We start from the raw sequence: 22,824 nt of genomic DNA on the forward strand, positions 1-22,824 counted from the left end.
CGCATGATGAAATCAAGGCCTGAGTCCTACACGGAAATGGAGAAAATCTCCCGTGAGCTCCCAGGACTATTGCGCCCGAGAATTATGGTGACAGGACTGGCTCCGTTGTTCCTTCGGCATAAGCCGGGTGTCTTCAATCAGGTGATAGGAAAGATGCGTCGAAGATCTTTCCTATCGTTGAGAGCCCATTAAACCCGTGTCCAGGCCTTAGGTCTTTCACACCTCGCATTTCCAAACTCCCTCGTCGTTGGGGGTTTCGGCATTGTGTCACTATATCCCACTGTCATATAAGTTCGTCAGCATGCATAGACTGCTGCACTGCGCGAGAGCCGTCCGCAATGACTGGAAGTGCATGCGCAAAGATCCAGCGCTGCGGGGAACTATGGTGTGATGCATTAAGGCTTCGGGGAAACAATCAACCTATCAAGACGCTGTGTTCAGCATGACAGTAACAGCCAAGCAGGACTTGTTGAATTAGCACATTGGCATACTGGGCGACTGGCTGGCACTTTAGTGCTTCGGGCTAGTGCCTCTGTGACGTTTTAGACGAGACATTCCATCCAACATTTAGGCTTTTCTCAGCCGAGCTATGTATTTTGACTCATCTATGTTGTTCATTTGAGCGGAATGCCTTCTCATTCTCAGCCGTTGGCGCAAGGCATGTTCGCCCTGATATTGCAACGTACGTCAGGGCGTACCGAACAACGATCTTCCGAGTCTCTTAGTGTCATCGATGTCGGGAGTGGCACAGTTAGCTACGGCTGAGGATTACCATTGTTTCGGGCACCACAGCCTATCTGGTCGGCGTCAAACTCCGATGCTGGGATGATTCTGAGCCAAGAGTTATGATTGTGTGGTCAAAAGATCAGATGACAGCGGCAAGTGTCCGTCAAGGCTGACAAGCAGCGACTTCACTGATTCATTTTCGAAGAGTCGGTGCTAAATGTTGGAGATAGCAAACAGTCTCAATGCCAGTTACATGTAAGCCGCCACACTTTGACGTTGAGACCAGCTTTAGGAATTGATCCCAAGTTTCGTCAGCTTTTTTCTTCTCTCTCTCTCTCTCTCTTTTTTTTTCCCCCTTCCCAAGGCGGGGAAAGACTAAGAATGGTTCGGTTTCGGGCCTGGATTCGCTGATGGTCCTCAGGGTATCGAGCGAAGGTGCCCCGAGTCTGGTGTTAGTATTCGTCCTGGAGCGATACGTCCCACCAGCTTAACTTTCAAAAATGCTCATTCACAAGTCCCTTGGCATACAAGGCTTATGTTGCTTTCCTGACTTACTCGGTGGGTGTGCGAGCAACAGTTAAGATGTCCCCTTACGCGCCTATAAAAAAAAAAAAAAAAGGGTGTAGTCTCTGCTCGGTGAACAAGTTCAGAGAGATAACGACCATGGCGGCAGTGATCTTCAGAGAGGCCCATGTGAAAAATAAAATCGAATTAGGCGCAGGAGCACTCGCACAGGAGCCAATAATCTTTCACAATCGGTAGTGTCCTGCCTGACACACAACCACCCCCCCCCCCCCAGCCTGAGGTGGTACTAGGTTAGCAACATACCGACATACCCTAGAACGTATTGTGGAAGGATGTAGGTACAGTATCCTTCTGCGTCTCGGCGAATGAAATCGACATAACCCACAACCGAAACTCGAGATACTTTGATATTGGCCCTCAGTGTGTACAACGAAGTGTACTAGTTAAGGTACCTAAAGTTCCACTCCGTCTGCGACCAAGCCTGGTCCCAAAAGACAGGGCTGCAGGCGTAGTAACAGTACGTCAGGATCCCTGTGGAGATCTGGCCATAGAGGATATGTACGAGGCTACAGATTGTTCTGTGGCCAATTTGGACGCTAGTTTGAGGGTCTGTTGCTGCTAGCATGTCTCACCAGTTGAGACTCTAACACAGCGAACTCGATCGCTGACAGAAGAAGGCCATGACCCGACGGGTAAAAACAAGTAGAGCGGGACATGCCATAAGATGCTAGTTGATGCGAAAACACGAAACGCAATATCACGAGGATTGCATTGTTGTGATCCTCGGTAAATCATGTCATTAAAGAAAAAGTGAGGCTAGCGAAAAAGGACGGAAAGGGCTTTATTGATGAGAAGGGAGGGCAAGGGGAGCGGTATCGGCATTCTAGACCTGAGGCCAAATGTTCGACGGAGCAAAAAGCATTATGCCTTGCCCGAATGCCAAGCAAAACTTTGCAGGTACTCAGGCTTGGTCAGGCCGCTGGGACATTTGCTATGTAGAGAAAACCAACGTAAGGTCGACAGATTCGAGCAACCCTAGACTGAAGTTGACGGAGGTGAGACTGAGCCGACGAACGACGTATGTATGAATTGCTAATGTAGGTACAAGACATACTTGAAGTAGAAGCGGGGCAGAATAGAGTGCGCAGTGCACAATCAAGCAGTGTACCTGCCGTTGGAGTACTCTTCCTGTTCCTTCCGCACCACAGACGGATTCTTAACTTCGCCGTCATTCGATTTCCCTTCTTATTTGCTGGTGTCAAGCACACCACCCCCTCCCTCTGTCGCGACCATTATTGCCTGCCGTCCATCGTTCACCCATCTTGATTTGTGACACCACCAACAGTCCGACAGACAGGGGCCCCACCATTAGACAGCCCGGCTGTGATGGCGTATCACCTACTCTTTTCACTTGTACCTCTCGCAAATCGACTCCGGGTTCTGACCCTTACATCCTAGGTGTGGGGAAAAGAGCAAGAGCAGCTGTTCCGAGATCCTTTTAGAAGCAAAAAAGGAAAGTACTCCACGGAACTTCCAGTCGTTAGCATCTATGTCTCCGGAGAGAATTACGTAGGTATACCAGGGAACAGCAGACCCGGAGGAGACGTCTTAGAAGGATTTGGAAAATGCGGTACGCTGTCCACCACCATTTTGTCTTGGGGCTTTCTCTCACCACCCACCCCCAATTGTGGAAGTACCACCGGTACTTGTCCCCTCATCCATCTCACCTGCGTGCATTGTACATTACTACTACCCATCTTGCCTGCTCCTTACCAGCCAGGCACAGCCAAGCAGTCGCAGCCCTGAGATGTACCTGGAAGTGAGGTAAGGTAAGGTTGGCTGAGGGGAAGTAAAAGTAGGAAGGGGACCCCATATCGCATCAACTTTCCTTGCCTCTTGTTACCAAACCCACCGAGCCCATACATCAAGAGCATATAAATCCCTCTCCCTTCTCTACATCGTCTTGCCCTTTCTCTTTTGTCTCTTCGTTGAACACTTTAGTAACTTGAGATACCAAATCGCTCCGCATTTACATTTGTCTTGAAGACACTTGCAACCGGTTTGTCCTGGAACGGATAGCCACCCACTCTTCTCTGAAAAGAGACAGACAGCAAAAATCAGCAGACGACCTTCGGCCACTTCTTCGTTTCAGCCTTCCCAGAGGCGGTTTATTTCTATATTGAACATCGTCCATCCTCTTTAGGTATCTGGTGAGTTTTGCTTGAGAGTCTTTCCACCGGCCTTATAGGCTAGGACTAATACTCCCGTGCGGTTAGCGGCACCTACCTTGGCCAACATCACTCGACAATTTTCCGCTCGAGAACTCCAACAATACCTTCCTGCAAGATACCTGGCATCCACCTTCAATAATGGCTCATCAAGGAAATGATAAGCACGTGCACACTTCCTCTCACACCGCTGCCGGGGAGTTTCAGACAGATGGTCGCTACCAAGAGGACCGCAGTCCGCAATGGAATGGATCTAATGAATCGTGTCCATCCATCGCCCAGCGACGAGTTGCTCGAGATTTCCTGAACGAAACTCCAGATGGCCTCCTGGACAACGAGAACGGCGGAGATGATATAGTTCTCATTGATGTCTCTGAAACCATATTGGGGCCTCCATCTGTGGCCACTGGTTCCGATCACACTGTTGTCGACAGAGTAGTTAGCACTTATCAGCCTCCGGCGGTACCTGGCTCGGCCCTAACAACTGACAACATGGTTATCCATGACCTGGTACAGCCGCTTGGCTTCATGAGCACATATGAATGGGTGCATGGTCGACGGTGCCCCGGAGATATGGACGTCAAGGATATCTCTTCCAAAGAGAGTATCAGGGCCCGCTGCCGCTCACGACTCAGCCATTCAACGATCGCCCTCGAGGACGAGTACGGCATGGTGAACCACCCATCCGAGGCGTTTGTTGCTTGTGCTGGTGACTGGGCTGACGTTGCTGCTCTGCCCGCGTCCTTTGACAAGACCTTGTTCCTCTAAGATGACGCACTCGCTCCTCGCAAGTAGCGGACCATTCACATGTGCCCCCTCAACATTTTCCCATTCCTCAAACGATCTTCATCAGACATATACCCCGTCGGTTCTGGTTCGATGCGCTATAGTCTGAGATCGTTGGACTGTTTTCGGAATATCACGTTTACCAGCATAGCTCCTTGGTACCATTTTCTCAGTGCTGGATGTCTTTAATTTGGAGACAACAATCAGGGTCGTTCTCTTGGGACTGTCCGCTCTGTACACTAGTGTCCGCATTGTTGCATGGTTACAATGTCAATCTTCGACCAGCGTTTCGTTCTCTATTCTCCCGTCCCCCCCTCTCTCTCACTCGGTCGTAATCGACTTCATCCATCAACTCTCCAATAAAACGTGCCTCATGCGGGGACGAGGCCTACAAAAGCGGGACTGACTTGGAGACGGTGTTGCATCGCATGGGATGAACTCATTTCCCGCTGCGACTACGCAACTCTGATCTCCAAAAATCCCCACGACGAGTTGAATTTAGCCTGAACTTCGACTGGGTTCAACCCATTACCCCATTGCCCAGAGGTTCCGCATTGCCGGAAGATTGTATGCGCCCACATGGCGAGGGTAGTCATAGTACCAATTGAAGCATGTTATATTGAGGGGCAATAAACGCAAAGGAACCGATCAAGACCTTACCTGAATGCCTTATGTGCCGCTTTCAATCACTCTTATAAGAGTATCTTCGCTTTGTGTAGCTCTTTGCCTGTGAACTTGTGTATCGCGTGGCCCTATAATCTCACAACGATGATGGTCTTTTTTAAGACGGCCCTCGCGGCCCTCTTCCTCGCCTCGTCCTTGACAGAGGCACGTCCGCGCTGCCCTACTCGTGATGAGAGGGAATGGGTTACCGTCTGGGGTACTATGCCTCAGCTCACCGAGCCAGCCAACTTACCGCCGGCGCCTTTTGTAGGTATTGTCCCAAGGCAAAAATATGCTCATAGCACTGACTTCAGGAAGAACGAGACCGGCCGCGTGTTCAACGACGCCACCCTCCGCCAAACCGTCAAGATCTCCCTCCCAGCATCCACCCTCCGCCTGCAAATCAGTAACGCCTTTGGAGGCTCCGACCTGCCCATCACAGCCGTCACAATTGCCCGTACCGCTAACAACACAGCCGGCACTAGCGCCATCGACACCGACTCCCTGCAAGTTGTTACCTTCTCTGGCGGCGGCGGCTTCACCGTACCCAACGGTGCCGTCGTATTCTCCGATCCTATTGACCTCTCGGTCGAGGGACAGTCGGTTGTGTCTGTTACGATATACCTCGCCAACGGCCAGACGACGAACAGCATCACATCCCATCCGGGCAGCCGCACAACGTCCTTCCTTGTCAACGGCAACCACGTCGCGGACCAAGATCTGGGAGCGAGCGCGACCCGGACGGATCATTGGTACCTCATCAGCGCCATCGAGGCGTGGGTTCCCAAGGGCGCGTCGGCGGTGGCTATCGTCGGAGACTCTATTAGTGACGGCCGTGGATCGACGACCAACGCAAACAACCGCTGGCCCGACCACCTTCTCGCACGTCTTCAGAAGGAGTCTTCGACGCATAATATCGCTATCGTGAACCAGGCCGCGGGTGGTAACAGGGTCCTCGCAGACGGTCTGGGTCCCAACGCACTCGGCCGCATCGATCGGGATGTCATCGCGCACACGGGCGTGCGATACGCCATTGTCTTTATTGGGGTGAACGACATCGGTACCGGTGCGACTGACGCTTCTTCGCAGCAAGCCGTAGGTGAAAGGTTGGTGGCGGCGTATGACCAGATCATCACCCGTCTGCACCGTTTCGGTATTGCCGTATTTGGCGCCACGATTACGCCACTCACGGGAGATGGCCAGCCTTATTCGGACCCCGAGAGGGAAAAGACGAGGCAACGCGTGAACGAGTGGATCCGTAGCAGTGGACGGTTCGACTCTGTCATCGATTTTGATAAGATTGTGAGGGACCCCGCGAGTCCTGAGAAGTTGAAGGTGGAGTACGACACCGGAGACCATCTGCATCTTAACCCCGCTGGCTACGAGGCCATGGCCGCTGGAGTTGACCTGTTGATTTTTGAGAAGTTCAAGGAAGGCGTTTCGGCGCTGACTTAGTCGGTGTTGATAAAGGGCACTGGGTACTCATTTGATAGAGACAGAACACACTGGGTGTTGAAGTGCCGAATATGGTCTGCATAGTTAATAGGGTCTTCACCATTACGGAGTAGACTGACTCTTTAGACTGCTTCCCTCTTGATCCATCGGCTTATGCTATTATGAGATATTGCACCGTGTAGCCGCTAACGTCTTCCGTCCTAAAGATTGGTGTCCAATAGATAGGAAGGAGAAGAATAGAAACCAACTTGGGCGGGAAGTGCCTCTTGATTTTTAATGATTTGAAGTAAGCCGTGAAGAGTGAGTATATGAGAGTCTGGAATGGATGATTAAAGAAACTTTGGGCTATTTCAAAATTGTAACCGAACGTGTTCGTCTGGAGATTCACGCCATTTTGGGGCGGAGAGGTGCGGACTGGGTACCAAGCTTGGTCCAAAGCTAATCGTCGGGCATCTGCTGCTGCCCACCATATTTGTAGTTACGCTTAATTAAAATCATGCTGGGATCCCTATATTTAAGGCTGATACCGGCATGATACATGTCGTGGATGCGCGCTGGGGATGAGGGGAAGTCATGTTAGGTATCAGGCAGATGTGGAACCTACTGATTGGACATGAAGTCACGGCGGCAGATGATGAACAAGTGAGGCAAATACCCTACAGCCAATGAATAGCACGAAAGCGAGTTGGTGGTTTGTTGTTTTGGAAAGAAACGATGGTAGAAGACCTAGGATAAGAGTGGTCTTGCGAAGAAAGTGTTAGGAGAGAGCGCAAAATCATTTTGTATGTGCAAAATTGACCTCCATTAATGATACCATTTAAATTTCAGGGCGTATTATCTGAAACGATAAACAGAGCAAGTAAGTGCAACTAAGTGATAATTTTCCATGTGGGGATTTTCTTTTGGTTTCTTTTTTGGTTCTTCCCAACGCCTCGCTGTCTTTTTTTATGTTAAAAACATACAAGTATCCTCCAGCCAGAGAGACATGACCCCTTAGGTCCAGAGGATACAGGTGCCGTCGGCGCCGGCGCTCACACACCAGGGCTCCGAAGGATGCCAGTCAACGTCGAGAACACCAAGCTTGTTGACGACCTTGTGACCCTTGAGCATCTTGACGGGCACAATGGTCGGGTTCTCCATGAGGTCGCTGACGACCTTTCCGTGGAAGATCTGGAGCGTGCCATCGTCACTAGCGTCGGCGAATAGGGGCAGGCCACGGTGGAACTTAACGGCACGGATGGCCTCGGCGTGGAAGCGCATCGTCTTGAAGGGACGGTTGGATAGGTCGAGGTCGTGCCAGAGGAGACGTCTGTCGTAGGAACCGACAACGATATTGTCTCCGCCAGAGTGAACATCGAAAGATGAGATCCAGCGGGCGCCAGGCTGGATGATCTTGACCAGCTCCTGGCGCTGTAAGTCGTAGCAGCGGATCATGCGCTGGGTCGCGACGAAGAAGAGCGGGCGGGAGGGGTGGAACTGAGCCGATTGGGCGAGGCCTGGGAGCTTCCGGAAGGGGATCTGAGTCAGATGCTTTGAGAGTGTGTGGATAGCGACGGCGCTGCGCTGACCCGTTGGAGAGACGGTACAGAGGAAATCACCACGTCGGTGCCAGTTGATGACTTTGATGGTCGATCTGACGGTGGCCTTCAGTAGGACACCAAGAGCCTCAAGCTTGGATCCGGGGCGAGCCCACTTGCCAGGCTGCTCTTTGGTGACCGCGGTCGTAGGCTGAGGGTTTTGAGTGGCATAACCAAAACCGGCGTCGAGGATGTCGCGGCTGTTCTTGTCAATGCCGTCAGCGCCACGGGAGGGGACAGCAAAGAAGACATCCTCTCCGGCGGCAGCAGCGAGGATGAAAGTGTCCTTGGTGGGGCGCCATCGGACGACGTTGACGGCCTCATCGAGGCTGATCTTGGCGGACCACTCCTGGCGACCAGTTCGCAGGTGCCAAAGACGAATGGTGCCATCGTCACCACCACTGGCAAGCCATTCACCGTCGGGGCTGATGGCGGCAGACCGCACGCGACCCTCATGGCCACGGAAAATGGTCTGGCAGGACGTGGGGAAGGGTCTGAGTTCCTCAGGACGGGGGAGCTTAGGAAGAAGAGACGCAGGATCAATGTTGAGCCTGTTCTTGCGCACACGAGGAGCCAGGTAGAGGTCGAGACAGCGCTCGAAACGCTCTTTAACGAACTCGCCGTAGGCGGGAACCTTGCGCAGTGAATCGAACTTGGCGGGCAGGTACTCCTTTTCTCTATCCTCAGGATCCTGCTTTTCCCACTCTTCCCTCTCGGCCTCGGTTGGGAGGTACTCAGGAGGCGGGTTGTAACTGAGGTCGTAGCCCGGTGGCGGAAGTTTGGGTGCTGGGATGTTCATAATGTGTGGCGGGCGCTCCTCCTCGTTCGCCCAGATGTCAAAGTAGGTCTCTTCCTTCTCGGCCTCCTCCTTCTCCCTCTCCTCTGGAGGCTTGTATGGCAGGATACGTCCCTCCTTGATAGCCTTGACAAGCTTGGCGATTCTCTTGGCTTCATGCTTGGACGGGATGAAGCGACGTTTCGGCTCGGGTGCCGCGCTAAGTGGCATCTTCTCCTCGTGGGCGGTGAACCAGTGTACCATTTCCTATGACTTGTTAAGTTTATTGTTGAATGCACGAAGGGCAAGTTGCACTTACGGGGTAGGGATCGTAACCCTCCTCAGGAATCTCGTTCATCTGAACACGGCGCAGAAGCTCAAGCTCGTCTTGGCTGAGATTGAGAGGCTTGCCCGTCGCAGGGTCCGTCAAGCCAGTCCATCCCTTAGGGATCTCAATGGTCTCAAGCAGGGCATCCAATGCCTCGCCAGTAGCCGGGCGCATGATCTTCTTGCCATTGATGTCGTATCCGATGTGCGGGTAGGAGTCGTAGAAGGACAGAGGAATGTCGCCGATGGTGTTGACGGGCTCCTGTGCGTCTGTGTCGTCAGAATCGTAGACGGGATCAATCTCGTCATACTCGTAGCGCTCGTTGCCATTGGCGTCGGTAACAACCCTGTAATTGGGCTCATCATCCTCATCGGCGACATCGCCGTTGGCAGCGTCCTTGCGAGGCTTTGATGATTTGAGTTTCGAAGAGATGTCTTCGTCCTCAGCATCGGAGGGAATATCGTCGCTCAAGATGTCCTCCTCGTCCTCGTCATTGTCCTCCGAGTCCTCGCCGTCCAGCTCGTGCTCATCGCCGTCGGACTCGGAAGTCTCTTCGTAGTCGGAATCATCCTCACTCTGAGACAAAACGCCCTCCAACGTTGCATCACCAAAGTCGTCGTCGACAGGGGCGTCTGCCTGCGGTTCTTTCCGCTTGCCTAAAGCTTGTCGTGCCGCCATTGAGGTGGTTTCAAAGCCAAAAAAAGTTGCTTTGAGGTGGGCTATTTTTGGAGCTCTTCGCGATGCAGATGCAGGCGGTCCTCAAGGAATTTTTTTTTTTGGGTAATTTTCTGCCGTCAAGTCAAAGTCGGTGCTAGCGCATACCACACCGCCCAGCGGGGTTGACCGAAGACGAAAAGTGGGGCATGAAGTCGGTCAGACTGTAAAACCCAACGAATCTGCCCTGCGAAGACATTTCAGTGGTTGGTCAGCTCTACAGCAGTGGAAGAGGTTCTCGAAGAAGTGGAACTGCTAAGGCCTTGTCAATGTTGATGAGCCACAGTGGCTGCAGCCAGGCAAGCCTGACAGAACGCCCAGCGTCACCATTGCCATTTCGGCAATTTCTCAGCGTAGGGATATATTGTCAGGCCCTACAGGGCGCCCTTCAGCGCGCCCATCAGCCGCTGCGCTGCTAACCCAAAGCAAGCCGTCAGCACTGAAAGCGCTACAACGTAGCATGAGACTAACCAGCAGAATGTACGTGACAATATGGCTATGCTTGGCACGGATGGAGGCATCAGCAACGAAAAAGGCCCGTCAAGGTTGAATTACTAATTCCAAAGAACCTTGTGGTGGCGCCTTCCAACAGAAACATAATCGCCATACTACGACTACGACTACTACTACTACTCCATAGTACTACAACGCCAGGGAGGCTTTTGGCATGGGGGTTGAGATGGCTTTTTTGAGTCGAATTCGTCAGTTCCTTCATGCCAGCGGCGGCATAGAAGCTCCGAGGGTCGGGATCGAACGGTTCCCAAGGGAGAGGAACCCTTTCCGTCCCTCCTGGTTCACTGTGCCCACATGGGTTTAGCGATACCATGTTCCCATGCCGGTGACTCAAATGGCTGCAAAATGGATGCACTAAGCCAATCACGGCGCCTCGAATGATTCCCCATTTTGTGCCAAGAGAAACTTCGTCTTGCATGTCCACGCAACATTTGCTCATTCTCGTAGCTGCGACCTATCTCGTCAGAGGAAGCACATTTGGTGGCTTCATCAGGTTAATCGGACTGAGACCTTGGCGTATGTTCAGTTGGGCATCTCAGCTAGTAGAAAGGAGAGGGAGAGAGCCTTTATCAGGTACAGCATGACTTGAAATAGTATGTTTTTGATGGGGCATTTGACACAGCCAGTCCCTTAGCTGTTTAGGCGAAATTCTGCTGCCTGGCTCAAATACTTGAGATGACGTCCCCAACCTCTGATGCGGCTTCAGACGTTGAGACGTTCCCAATGATCTGGCGAAAATGCATCGGACCTTGCCTTGGGCTTGAGCATATGCATAGTTGGGTGGTGCTGACGCCGCCTGGGATCCTTCCCTCGTCCAGCCAGTGGATGAATGAAGTTGAGTGAAAGGGGGCGGCTGCACATCTCGTATACCAAAGGTCCTTGCCGTATTCTGTACCTTCTTCTCCAAAGCACATTGCACCGACGGCTGAGTGGGTCTTAGTCTTAGGCGGGCAGCTAAGGTAAGCTGTGGTGCGTGGCTGCCACCAATCTTGAGACATTCTACTGGACTGGCAGTTTAGAACCTTGGGACACTAGGGACTTTGGGGCTCGAATACGCCGCAGTCAAGCTTTCCCCTCCAGTTTTCTGCTTACGCCTTTGCTCGTGTTTGTCTCGCATCTGCATCACACCCTTCGGCGTCACCATTTGCAGGTTTCTTCTACCTTGCAAAAACAAATACCTAGAGATCCAGCTGAGGGCAAGCCACCAGCTAGCCAGGGCATCTTCGTGTAGCCCCTGCCGTTGTCATTACCCGTCCCAAACTCACGGACGCCGTCGACATCCAAGACGCAATCCCCCACCATTCCCATATAACCCTCCCGGGCGCCGCACTCGAATAGAGTCGGAAGTTCTGAGTAATCAGAATAGTTCGTCCACCGCACATTGTCAGGCCTCGCGACCTAGCCTTCTTAGTCCCCTTATACCCTCGTCATATCAAGCCATGCCCCAAAGTAGTAGTAGCAGTCAGTCCAAGTCGGTTAACGGTGTCGTCAAGCATCGTGCGTGTGATGAGTGTCGTAAGTAGCCTACATGCCCTCCTCGATTGAAGGCCAGCAACTCACCACCCGCAACAGGTTCGCGGAAGCTTGCCTGCACGAAGGAGCCTGAGGGCTGTTCACGGTGTAAGAGAGAGGGTCTGAGATGTGTCTATTCGCCCCAGAAGCCGATGGGTAGGCCAAGGAAGCGTAGGCACGTCGAAGAGTCCGAAGGACAATCCTCTACCACCCCCCAAGGACAAGATCAGCAACCACAAATGCCACTCGTCACACAACCGACACTCGACACCGACTTCTCAACCTTCTTTAACCAGGACTTCAACATGGACTACCTTGACCTACTCTCCCCTTTGAACGGTCTGCCAGCGGCTACGCTGCCACCTGAGCTCTCGAGCCTTACCACAATGGCTTACACCGACCCTCGGTACTCTACTGAAGACTTCCAATTCGGGGTTGGGGGTGTTGACCTGTTAGGTGGCATCAACTTTGACGAAAGTGACTCTGCTGACGAGGAATTACCTCAAGATACCAATAAAGGCTTCACGGACCTTCTGTCAGCGCAAGTGCCTGACGAGGTCGACAATGGCTCTCCTGCCGCATCATCAATTTTATCCAGCACGATCATCAACAGCACATCAGAATCGCCATCATCTGCCGTATCCAACGATGTCAATCCTGACTCCAGCACCGAGAACGTGACAGTGAAAGCATACCAGAATACCACATGTTCCTGTCTATCCCAAATATTCCTTTCCTTAGACACCTTATCGAGACTACCGAGCGATGTCAAAGTCGCCATGGGCATAGCCAGACAAGCCGCCCGAGTGGCTCACGACGTCATTCATTGCCCAGCTTGCGGCAACAATGATCCTACGGAGCCTCCCCCCATCCAGTCATTCCAGAACATGATGATGCTGGGTGCTCTCCTCCCGGCGACTGCTAACGCATATGCCAAGATCCTTGAGCTTGTGGAGGCCGAAACCACCCGAGCCAAACGAGAGAACCACATCCTCACATTTCGCTTCGCCGAGTACGGCGGTCTCTGGGGTGAGATGAACATACCAGAGGACAACTGCGGTGCTTTGCGGACATTCAATAACCGTGAGATGGACCCTGATCAGTGGAGACTTTCTGTCAGGGGGCTTTTGAAGGTCGACATATATGGACACGATTTCATGAAGACAGACGTGACAGGAAAGATGGTGCCTTATCATCATTTAGGCCTGAAAGATGTTATCAAAGAGATGGAGGACAGATCAAACCACCGACACGATCAGCTGGACGCAATAGTTGCAGCTGGACACCCGCACCCGATGATGCAAACACCACACCATCTGATGGTGCCTATGGGCAAGGGCACCAGCAAGGAGAACCGACATTGTTTGAAAATTATAGAGATTGCAAGAATTGCTTTGGACAAGCTGGTGATTGCATGAGACGCCTGAGTTTTCTGGGTAATCTAGGAATATCCCGTTCCTTCGTTTATACTTGGCCGGCCAAAAGAGAGGGTTGGATTTGTACACACAGATGCCGAGGAACTACAAGATTTACGGCGCAAGGTGGGAAAGCGAGCCTGCAGCGATGCGCGTAGGCGAGATTTTGTTTTGGTTTGGTAGACTTTTTGTTTTCACGATCCGATGATACATAGCGGCTACAGAAGCAAGCAGGCTAGGAAATTGCAAGCATTCCACTCCTGATCTAGCCAAGTTTGGGAGAATTGTCTACCCATCCATTCCAACGCTGAAGTGCGGTCGATGTGGGTTTTGTCCGGAGAATTCAAGGTAGTACACGCGATATTGCGGCGAGGACACGTTGGTCTCGATCAGCAACGAAGCAAGTCAACGTTCCATGCAGCTTCCATGCAGACAAGTTAGCGAGGAGACGGCTGAGAAACAGCAACCTGGACAACCAGTTCCTCGGGACTCGGGACCCTATGAGCTGGAACAAGGGAGTACTCTCGTCAGCGGCGGTGAGACACACGAAATAGGCTGGCGGGTTGGATTAGCCGAAGCCGGAAACAACAAAGAAAGACGTTGTTGGGCTGGTGAGGCGGTTGCTATTGATAGCCGAGTCGTGCAAGGTGAGATGGAGGTGAGACAGGAACGTCGATGTTGGAGTTGGCTATCAATGCATGACTCTGACTTGGTCTAGTTGTCTTGGGAAAGGGGGGATATTTCTGTGTCATGGATTTCATTGTCACGTCTTGTCTGTTACATAACATTGAGTAATCCCAAGCCCAATATCGACTCACAGAGCGCCAGCTGGGATACGATACTGTGATGGGTAAAGTCGTTAGCAAGGGCAATTAAAGACAGGGAACATCTGTGCCCCTCGTAAAAACAAATGAATAAAAAAAAAACATTTAGCGTAGTCCTGCTGGACAACGGGCTTCGACTTTCGCATTCGGACGAGATTGAACGGACATTGGCCGCTGCGCCTCTAAGGTGCGGACCTGTTTTGTCTCTCCTGCACTTCGGTGGCCTAAACTGCGACTGAGGCGCCAGGCCTATCTATATCTTAGCTGAGGCCTTCTGGTGACTCGGCGGCCTTGGTGTGCGTCCGTTGTCCGCGAGGTCCATTTCGGTGCGGTGTGGTTCCCCTCCGCTCGTGTTGGCATCTCATTTCCTCCCGTCACGGTCGCGCTGTTTCTCCGTGAAATAATACCCTGGTCGGTCTGCTGTTAGCCTGAATCTTACCATGTAGTAGTAGGTGCTGCTCCACCCCAAAGGATACGCGCCCCCTGACGCCAAAGAATTAAACCGTGAAAGCCAACAGGCCTTAATACCTAGCGCCGTAAAATCTCCCCTCCACTATCGTCCTCGCTTGGGGCCGAATCTTCGCGGCATCCCAGGTCCGTTTAAGGCGGGGACGCTAATCCCGATCAGAAGTAAGCTTGTGTCAGGACCCGGAGCCAACTGGGGAGTTAGTGCCAAGTGTGCTAGGTGGACGGGGGCCGAAGTTTCCTGAGGTCCTTTCACCATGTTTTGCCTCTGACCTGGTTCTGGTTGCGCTGATGTGCGGATGACCTGCCCAGGCCGCCCGCCCACTGACCACTGACACACCAAACCGACATTGGCCCATCGCGGGTGGAAGCTCGTCCACGTTGGGTTTTGGCGTGTAGTCGTAGTATGGCGGTGGATAGGCTTGCCTGCCTACTCTTACTACTTACTACACAACACCAAACCTGCCTTACCTACCTAAGACCCAGCGCCCCAGGCTGGCTGCTCACTGACCATCTGTGAAAGATAGTTATGCATTTGTAACCCGCACCTAAAAGTCCGTGCTGGCATGTCACTTTTCTACTCCGCCTCGTGACAGCCTTCTTCCAGGCCAGGTCCCCATTTGCGTGGATCATCAACTTTTGGCGTCCGTAGTCCCTTTTCCCCCCATTACACTCTCTCTACCCTTTCGCTCATACTTGTTTCGCCCCTTTCTTCTTTATCAACTTCCCCCCGGACACTGCTTCCAACGCTTTTGCGAGCGCGTTCCTTCTTCCTTATTTCCTATTTCTTCTTCTTCTTCATCATCGGCCTTCATCTCGAGCTCCGCCTTTTTTGACCTGCATGTCTGTGTCTCGCAGCTAGTCAGGTAAACCCGTTTCGCTTCCCACCCGCACCGCACCCCCAAAAACCAAAGAGTGCGACCCTTCCATCTCTCAAAACGTCATCCGCATTCCGCCGCCGGTTCTCGCCCCCCTCCGACCAAGACGTCACAAAGACACACCCGCGCCTCTCCCTTCCTTAGCCTTTTTTACTTATTTGCGAGACCGGCCAGGCCAATGGCCCCCCCACCGCCCTACGCAATAGCGACTGGCGCCGAAGATGTGCTTCCTACAACAATCGCCGCCGCAGTAGCAGCAGCAGCAACAGCAACAACAACCATGATCCCCCTCACGAACCCAGCAGCAGAGACAGTCGTCGATGTCGTCGCCAGCACTGTCGCTTCGGCTGCTGCCGCGACAGCGACGGCTGCGATGTCACAAGGCGGCAACAACGGCGGCAACGGCGAGTGCAGCCTGCTCGGGTCTTTCGCCCTCATCGTCCAGGCTGCCCTCGGCGGTCTCGCTCTCATGTCCTTGGTGTACAAGAGGTGGAGAGAACGGCCACAGCGCCCTCTCAAGATCTGGTTCTTTGATGTGTCCAAGCAGGTGTTTGGTTCAGTTCTGGTGCACATCGCCAACATCTTCATGTCCATGTTGACGTCAGGACGTTTCTCCGTCACTCTGGATGCCGCAACAACCACAAACGTGCGGAGGTTGGTCACACGTGAGGAGAACTACACTCCTAATCCGTGCTCGTTTTATCTACTCAACCTTGCTATTGATGTAGGTCGAGATTGCTCACTGCGTTTGGTTGCGTCTTACTAATTTGTGTCCTAGACAACGATCGGCATCCCCATTCTCATCGTTCTTCTCCGAATCCTCACCGGCCTTGTCTCGTACACACCGTTGGGCAAGCCCGCCGAGTCGATCAAGTCGGGCAACTACGGCAGCCCGCCCAACGCCATCTGGTGGTTGAAGCAGTCCATCATCTACTTCTGTGGCCTCTTTGGCATGAAAATCTGCGTTCTCATTATCTTCCTGTTGCTCCCATGGATCTCGCGCGTAGGCGACTGGGCCCTACGGTGGACTGAAGGCAATGAGCAGCTGCAGATCTTTTTCGTCATGATGTTCTTCCCACTCGTCATGAACGCGCTGCAATACTACATTATCGACTCGTTCATCAAACAGCCTCAAGCCGAGCACGAGCGGCTGCCTGAGGAAGACCCTGAATGGAGCTCCAGGCATGCCGTTATCAGTCCGTATGACGATGCGCCGGAGGATAGTGACGAGGACGATAACTCGAGCGACGGTGCTAGCCTGAAATTGAAAAACGCCAAGCATGCAGACGAAGCCGAGTACGACCCCGACTTGGACGGCGATGCGCCGACAGTAATTGGTAGCAGCTCGAGCCGGACGAATCACCCTAGGACGAGCTTGCCGCGGGAACTCCTCCCAAAGGAGTGATGTAATATCGAGGAAGACAGGCCAAAACATGTATTGATATGAGGCCTAGAATGGCCTTTTATGGCTGTAACAATATTGACATGGTTTATATTCATACTTGGGGTTATATTGCAAAGCGTTGGTACATTTTGGGTGTGTATTTTGTTCTTAGAGGCTCGGCAGGCGCTTCTGATTAAGCTCAAGTATGTTTACAGCATATACACGAAAGAACGGGGTCGGTTCTGTTCCATGAAGCCCGATTTGTTCAGGAGCCCTTTACCGTCTACTTGTCGAGTATTGTGTCGTCGTTGTTGTCGTCAACGTCAACATTGCAAAGCAATGCGGGAAGGTGAAATATTAGTAGTATTCAAATGCCAATGATCCTCGGCATCATCATTCATTTGCAAACCAAGCAGATCACTGATCGCTTGCGCTCAGAGTAGGTGACTCCGAGTCGAAGATGTTAACACAGGGGTTCGTCTCCTTCAGTGTTCCGTATCCTGACTTCTTTGCGCTCGCCCCAAACCACGTGTCACCGGCCAAGTTGAACGGTGCCGCTTCCGAATGATATGGGCTCAATCGAGATACCTCTGGAGATTCATGGACAGAGAGGGAATGCCAATGAAAGACGTGTGTTGTTCGAGACGGGCGTCTTACGAGCGGCCACCTTCCTACGTCGAAGTGCTCTTTCGAATGAGTCCCATGGGAATGCCCCTGGTACACGACGCTCAATGTCACATGGCGGATGTGCTGAGCGGTTGATTGTGTGCCATGCCTGCACCACCATGGAGAAGAACAACCACAAAAGCAACGCGGTTCAGGGATCATATGGCTTAGCTTGTGGCCATTAAGATGTCATCTTGGTATGCCCGCACCAGCGATGAAAGCTTTGTACAACACGTTCATATTCTTGTTTGATCGGGATGGTAGCATGTATACGCGCGAGGTAACCACCTGAGCAATTACGTACGACCACTCTTCAGCAGAAGCAAAATCGAGTTGTCGAGGTGAGGTCAGTTGTCGCGTAAATCACAATCTCAGTAGCTTGCAGTCAGCGCGCGTGTTCCGACGGCGGAATCGTAACCTCTTCGAAGCCGGCCAGAGGACGTAACGTCCTGGATGGACTGTCTTGCGTTTTCTTGGAGATTGAGATATATATATATATATATATATATGCCTTATACCGAGACGAGACACCACCGAGCACCCTGCCGTCGCGGGATAATGTACATTCGCTGCTGCATTGTCTGGCCTGTACACGTGGATGATACAGACACACTCAAGAGTTCTATATCTTTCTATATAGACCTATCGTGCTTGGCATAGCGACTCCATCGCTGTCTCGGTATCGTATGTTTACTAAGTAGTTTGAAACACCAACATGCCCGCGATTCAACTCTAAGAATCTTGAATCTAGATGGGGTGTGAGATTTGAAATGACTCGGTTTTGCAAGAACGCGCAGTGCCAGATACTTGGCGTTCCTCGCGTTTCACTTTTCATGAATGTTGTGTGCTGTCGTAGCAACGGAGAGAAGCCCACATCAAACAAAGGAACAACACGCGACTTTCTAGTCTAGAAATAGGTGCCGCCTCTTCTATTTCTCTTCTACGTTCCTCCCCCTCCTCGTACGGCCTACGGCCCAAACAAATGGCTTACCTTACTGTGTACTCATTGCCAAACCTCTGCTGGCCAGTGGCGTGTTTGCGCTGTTTGCCTGATAAGGGCTCCTCTTAAAGAGACTTCTCAAAGAGAACAAACCACCTTTGGTCTCGAGTCCATTGCGACATAGCAAGGTCCAGTCGTGCAGACAGCTACGCAAAGATCGACACAGGACAACACTCCTTTAAGAAAGAAAGTAGTTTAATCTTTCAATTCAGCCTCTAAATCTTATGGTCACACCACTCGAAAAGAAGGGTATCCATCCCATCTCTCAAACCCGCCGCGCCCTGCCGGCACCTCCAAGCCCCCCCGCTGTTTTCCCCAAACTCTAAACCATCCAAAGTCGGATCGACGGAGACACGACGCCAGCCAGCCAGCGGCTCGTTCAGCGCCAAGAAAAAAGCAGAACATGTAGACCGTGTGGCCGGCAAATCCAGCACAAGAAAAAGAGAAGGAGGGGAAAAGGTAAGTGCCTCTTGCGAGAATTGAGCGTCTGCCCACAATACAAGAGAAATGGGAATGGAACGAACCTGATAAAAAGTAAGAAAATGAAAATCTTCGACTTGGGCTATCATTATACAATTCCCCCACTCATCATGATGAAGATAAGACAAAAAAAAAACAGATTGGCTATTTGTGTATGCCCGAAACTCCTTGTCCGAACGGACCCCCGTCAAAAAGTGTCTTCTGTTCCAAACAAATGACCAGCAGTTTGCGCAATTGCGATGTATTCAGGGATACCCCTCAACACTCCCACTGAAATCAAAACTTTAACGCCGCCTCGGATGACAATTCTGACTATTAAGTCTTTTAATAGACTGCTCCTCTGAACCAGAAACAGCATTTCTCCTCGGTTGCTATGCATGCAAAATAACGTATTCCTTTTCAGGTGTCATCAATGATTTCATCTTTTCGATCAAACGCCGCTCCAGCCCTCCTTAGTTGGCTGGTAGGCCTTGTATCCTGGGTAGGTACCGCCGCTGCTCTGCGGGGGCCGCTGTTCGTCTAGTTCGGCAGGCATTTGCTGCGCGCTACTGTTGGGGCCGCGGTTGTAGTTGTATTGCTGGGGGCGGCTGTAGCCCGACTGGAAGTCGAAGCCGCCGGAGTTTTGAAGGTCAGGGGACAGAGGCGGGTTGTCGGCAGTGTAGCTCCGCTGGGGCGGAGCGAGGGGACGTGTTGACTCTGAGGAGAATTGGCGTCCATCTCCACCGTACTGCTGGTGGCCGTAGCCGTCGTTGGCATACTGGTCTTGCTGGTCGTATCCGTAGTCGTTTTGGGGGGCAGGGGACCGGCGGTAGTCATTAGGGGGAGCCGGTGATCTGCGGTAGTCGGCAGGAGGCGCAGGGGAGCCACGGTACTCGGGACCAGGAGAGCGGCGGTAACCTGCAGGTGCGGGACTGGGCCCGTTACGTGGAGGCGCTGTGAAGCTTCTGGGAGCCGGGCTGGGACCGTTCCGTGGCGGATGGCCCATACCGTATCCGCCTTGCTCGTAGTTATCGAAGCCTTGGTCGTAGTCCTGCTGAGGAGGCGGGTACGTCTGGCCTCTCTGAGGGCCGTAGCCGCTGTTATTGTACTCGCGAGCTGGCGTCCGCCTGCCCTGGGCCATTGCCATGCCTCCCACTGCCGCTGCTCCAGCTCCGTACTGGTCGACTCCCAAGCCTGCGTTCGATTGCGCGTAACCATTGTCGTAGTTGTTGAATCCCTGTCCGTTAGCGGCATAAGGGTCTACAGGCTGGTTGGCATTCGAGAAGTAACCGCTGGCGCCGGCTTGACTTTGCGCATAAGGACTCCGGCTGTTCGGCATCGGGCTGTTCGGGTGTGACATAGCATTGGGTGCCATCAGAGGAGCATTTTGGGCATTCGGCGACGCGGCAGGCTTCTTCATCGGCTCAAGTTCTACCTCTTCCTCAATTGCCACCTTTTTGGATCCCGCGCCCTCCCAGCTAGGCATCGCGGGGAGCGCATCGGCATCCGCCGCATTGCCAGACTTGCTAACTTCGAATTCGGCGTACTGAGGCGGCGCGGCCGCGGCAGGTGCCGTTGAGTGTGCTGCATGTGCGGGCGGATTGTTGAGGAAGGGGGCAACGGGTGCATGCATTGGTGCTTGTGACTTGTATCCTTGGTTTGTCGATCCGTATTGGTCGTCGAGATACTTGTGAGGTGTTCCTTTCGGGGTATCACAGCAACCGCAACAGTTGCCGCAACACTTCAAGCAATAGCAACACTGACAGCAGCATGACAAACCGCAGCAGGCGCACCTGATGATACACCATACGATGGAGAAAATGATCAAGCCGCCAACAATAATCACTCCAATGACCGGCCACCTGCGCCAATTAGTACCCTTCAGAGGTCTACCAAGCTGTGTAACACTTACTTGCAATAGTTGACGGACATGCAATTGTCCCAACTCGAAAGTGCCGTCTTCACGTCATTAATTTGGTTCCCGGCGTTCTCGACCGTGGACATGATCTGACGCCTCTGAATGCTTGCGGCCATGCTAGACATTACTGATCCCCATACTCCTCCCCGGAGGCTCCTCGCCATGGCGACATCGATAGTAGGCATCGTGGATGCTGAGATACCGTGTTCTCTCCAACAACTAACGTGACTCTCGGTGGGATATCCTCCAAACTAGGGTGTATATCAAGGTCTTTTGGTCGGATGAGGGAAATTAAGATATGGAATAGTAGCAGAGCTATAATTCCGTCATCCCATAAAAGACAAGTTTCTCTGTGTCGTTTGATCGGCTAAACACGGTGATCTTCCGTCGAGTCAAAGAAGTAGAAGGCGAGCCGCTGGAGCTACTGAAATTCAGGTTATACAGGTGTAACTGAGCGAGTGCACACCGCAATGAAAAGAAAATCCAGGAGACAAGCGCGCAAACGAAAGAGGCAGGCGTGAACGAGAGTAAAGAATCCTCTCGCAGACCTAACTGGAGGGGGCGATCTGAGAAAGGCCTGTGTGTTGCCGTAAAAGGAGAGAATAGGTGTTGTCGTCACTGTGGGAAGGGCGACAAAGCGTCCTCGCCCCCTTGCGTGGTGGATTGAACGGGTGGTAGGGGAGGGCGCAGCGAATGGCAGCGGTGGATCGAGAGAAGCCTAGAGGATTTCGTCTCAAAATGGCACTGAAACTGGGCGGTGCAGTCGGTAAGCACCACACAGTTGACGGGATAACCCAAGAGCAGATAAATCCGTGGCCAACAGATTGAGGTTGAGGACTGGCCCTTATTGGGTGAATGACGCTGTGTTTGGCATAAAAAAGGGGTGGTGGTTCCGATATTCGTATATACGCGCTCTTGGGAAACACGGTTATCCCTGGCGGATGGCGGGAGGGGCTTTTTTTTCTTGTCGTGTGTTGAGAGGCAACAAATACCAAGTGGCGGCGGGCGGAGTCAAAAAAAGGAATGTCTGGGTTGGCTTCTTGTACTTGTATGGTTGTTCTTCCTTTGAAAGAGTGGATGATCGAGAGAAAGCGACAGACGGGGAGCCAGAGCTGTAATCAAACAGCCTCGGGAGTATGGACTTGGGACGAAGTCGACGATGAAAGGAGAGGACGGAACAGGGCGCAACCTGCCGGGGTTCGAGGAAAATGCACCTTCAAAGAACGTCGGGGTGTGAGGCCGCCGCGAGATGGGACGAGATTACCTTGCCGAAAGACAAGTCAAGGTAGATAGATGGGAGGGGATGAAGGGAGAGGATAAAAAATGAGGAGCGTTGAGAAGAAGGAAAGGAATAGGAAGGGATTGACGTTTTGGCGCAGACGCTAGTTTCCCAGAAAGCTAACGGTCTCCCACGAGGGTCGAGGACGATCCAAAAATGGTAACGAAGCACAGTGAGTATGTGTGTGTGTGTGTGTGTGTGTGTGTGTGTAGTTAGAAAAGCTACTTGCAAACGGCCCGGAGCGGTCAGATCACAAAACAATCATCAATGTGGTCTACCTAGGGAGAGCGAGCGAACGAGGAGAAGGGGCAACAGAAGGAAGAGCGGAAGCCCAGAGTTGCATGGAAGGGAATATTTGGCAGAGCGGGAAATTTGGATTACGATCGAGCGCCATGCTGCCGCAGCGGACCCCTTGGCTAACCCCCAAAATGGTTCAAGTGGATGCAGATTTGCACCTCGTTAGCACACTAGAGACTTTGTACCTTGGAGCCTGCCGCTGGCTCAGACGAACTTTGGTGGGGTGAGTGGTTCGCTCCCATTCTCTCTCGCTGCGCTGAGAGAGGTTTGCCAGTGCGTGTGTTATGCTAGCAGGTCCCCTGTTATCGCGCAAGTGCCGTGGCTGCCCTGGTTGGACAACCCTTTCTCCCCCGGCCCATAGTCGCTGTTAGTGGCCGAGCTTTCAGGGGTCGGAAATGATTGGATTCGTCGACCACAATTTTGGCTGAGGTACGGGT

General features: G+C 52.5%; 6 protein-coding genes across 6 annotated transcripts; 4 read left to right on the forward strand and 2 right to left on the reverse strand.

Annotated features, from left to right (window-relative positions):
- Positions 1–3,058: 3,058 nt before the first annotated feature.
- Positions 3,059–4,247, forward strand: CTRU02_205704 (uncharacterized protein; the record flags this gene model as incomplete). The annotated part of the gene is made up of 3 exons (XM_036727696.1): positions 3,059–3,075; positions 3,455–3,461; positions 3,528–4,247. 3 exons carry the CDS (start codon positions 3,059–3,061, stop codon positions 4,245–4,247), a joined length of 744 nt encoding a protein of 247 aa, XP_036580652.1.
- A 786-nt stretch (positions 4,248–5,033) lies between these two features.
- On the forward strand, positions 5,034–6,383 carry CTRU02_205705 (GDSL-like lipase acylhydrolase; the record flags this gene model as incomplete). Its single annotated transcript, XM_036727697.1, has 2 exons — positions 5,034–5,195; positions 5,247–6,383. 2 exons carry the CDS (start codon positions 5,034–5,036, stop codon positions 6,381–6,383), a joined length of 1,299 nt encoding a protein of 432 aa, XP_036580653.1.
- Positions 6,384–7,376: 993 nt separating this feature from the next.
- CTRU02_205706 (eukaryotic ribosome biogenesis protein 1) lies at positions 7,377–9,741 on the reverse strand (the record flags this gene model as incomplete). The annotated part of the gene is made up of 2 exons (XM_036727698.1): positions 7,377–9,002; positions 9,055–9,741. 2 exons carry the CDS (start codon positions 9,739–9,741, stop codon positions 7,377–7,379), a joined length of 2,313 nt encoding a protein of 770 aa, XP_036580654.1.
- Positions 9,742–11,729: 1,988 nt separating this feature from the next.
- On the forward strand, positions 11,730–13,220 carry CTRU02_205707 (uncharacterized protein; the record flags this gene model as incomplete). Its single annotated transcript, XM_036727699.1, has 2 exons — positions 11,730–11,805; positions 11,863–13,220. The coding sequence occupies 2 exons, from the start codon at positions 11,730–11,732 to the stop codon at positions 13,218–13,220; spliced, it is 1,434 nt and encodes a 477-aa protein (XP_036580655.1).
- Positions 13,221–15,562: 2,342 nt separating this feature from the next.
- CTRU02_205708 (uncharacterized protein) lies at positions 15,563–16,789 on the forward strand (the record flags this gene model as incomplete). The annotated part of the gene is made up of 2 exons (XM_036727700.1): positions 15,563–16,108; positions 16,163–16,789. The coding sequence occupies 2 exons, from the start codon at positions 15,563–15,565 to the stop codon at positions 16,787–16,789; spliced, it is 1,173 nt and encodes a 390-aa protein (XP_036580656.1).
- A 2,555-nt stretch (positions 16,790–19,344) lies between these two features.
- CTRU02_205709 (fibroin-3 related protein) lies at positions 19,345–20,996 on the reverse strand (the record flags this gene model as incomplete). Its single annotated transcript, XM_036727702.1, has 2 exons — positions 19,345–20,755; positions 20,806–20,996. The coding sequence occupies 2 exons, from the start codon at positions 20,994–20,996 to the stop codon at positions 19,345–19,347; spliced, it is 1,602 nt and encodes a 533-aa protein (XP_036580658.1).
- Between the last annotated feature and the right edge of the window lie 1,828 nt (positions 20,997–22,824).

Source organism: Colletotrichum truncatum (assembly GCF_014235925.2).
Source record: "Colletotrichum truncatum strain CMES1059 chromosome Unknown Contig_0003, whole genome shotgun sequence".
Classification (NCBI taxonomy): domain Eukaryota; kingdom Fungi; phylum Ascomycota; class Sordariomycetes; order Glomerellales; family Glomerellaceae; genus Colletotrichum; species Colletotrichum truncatum.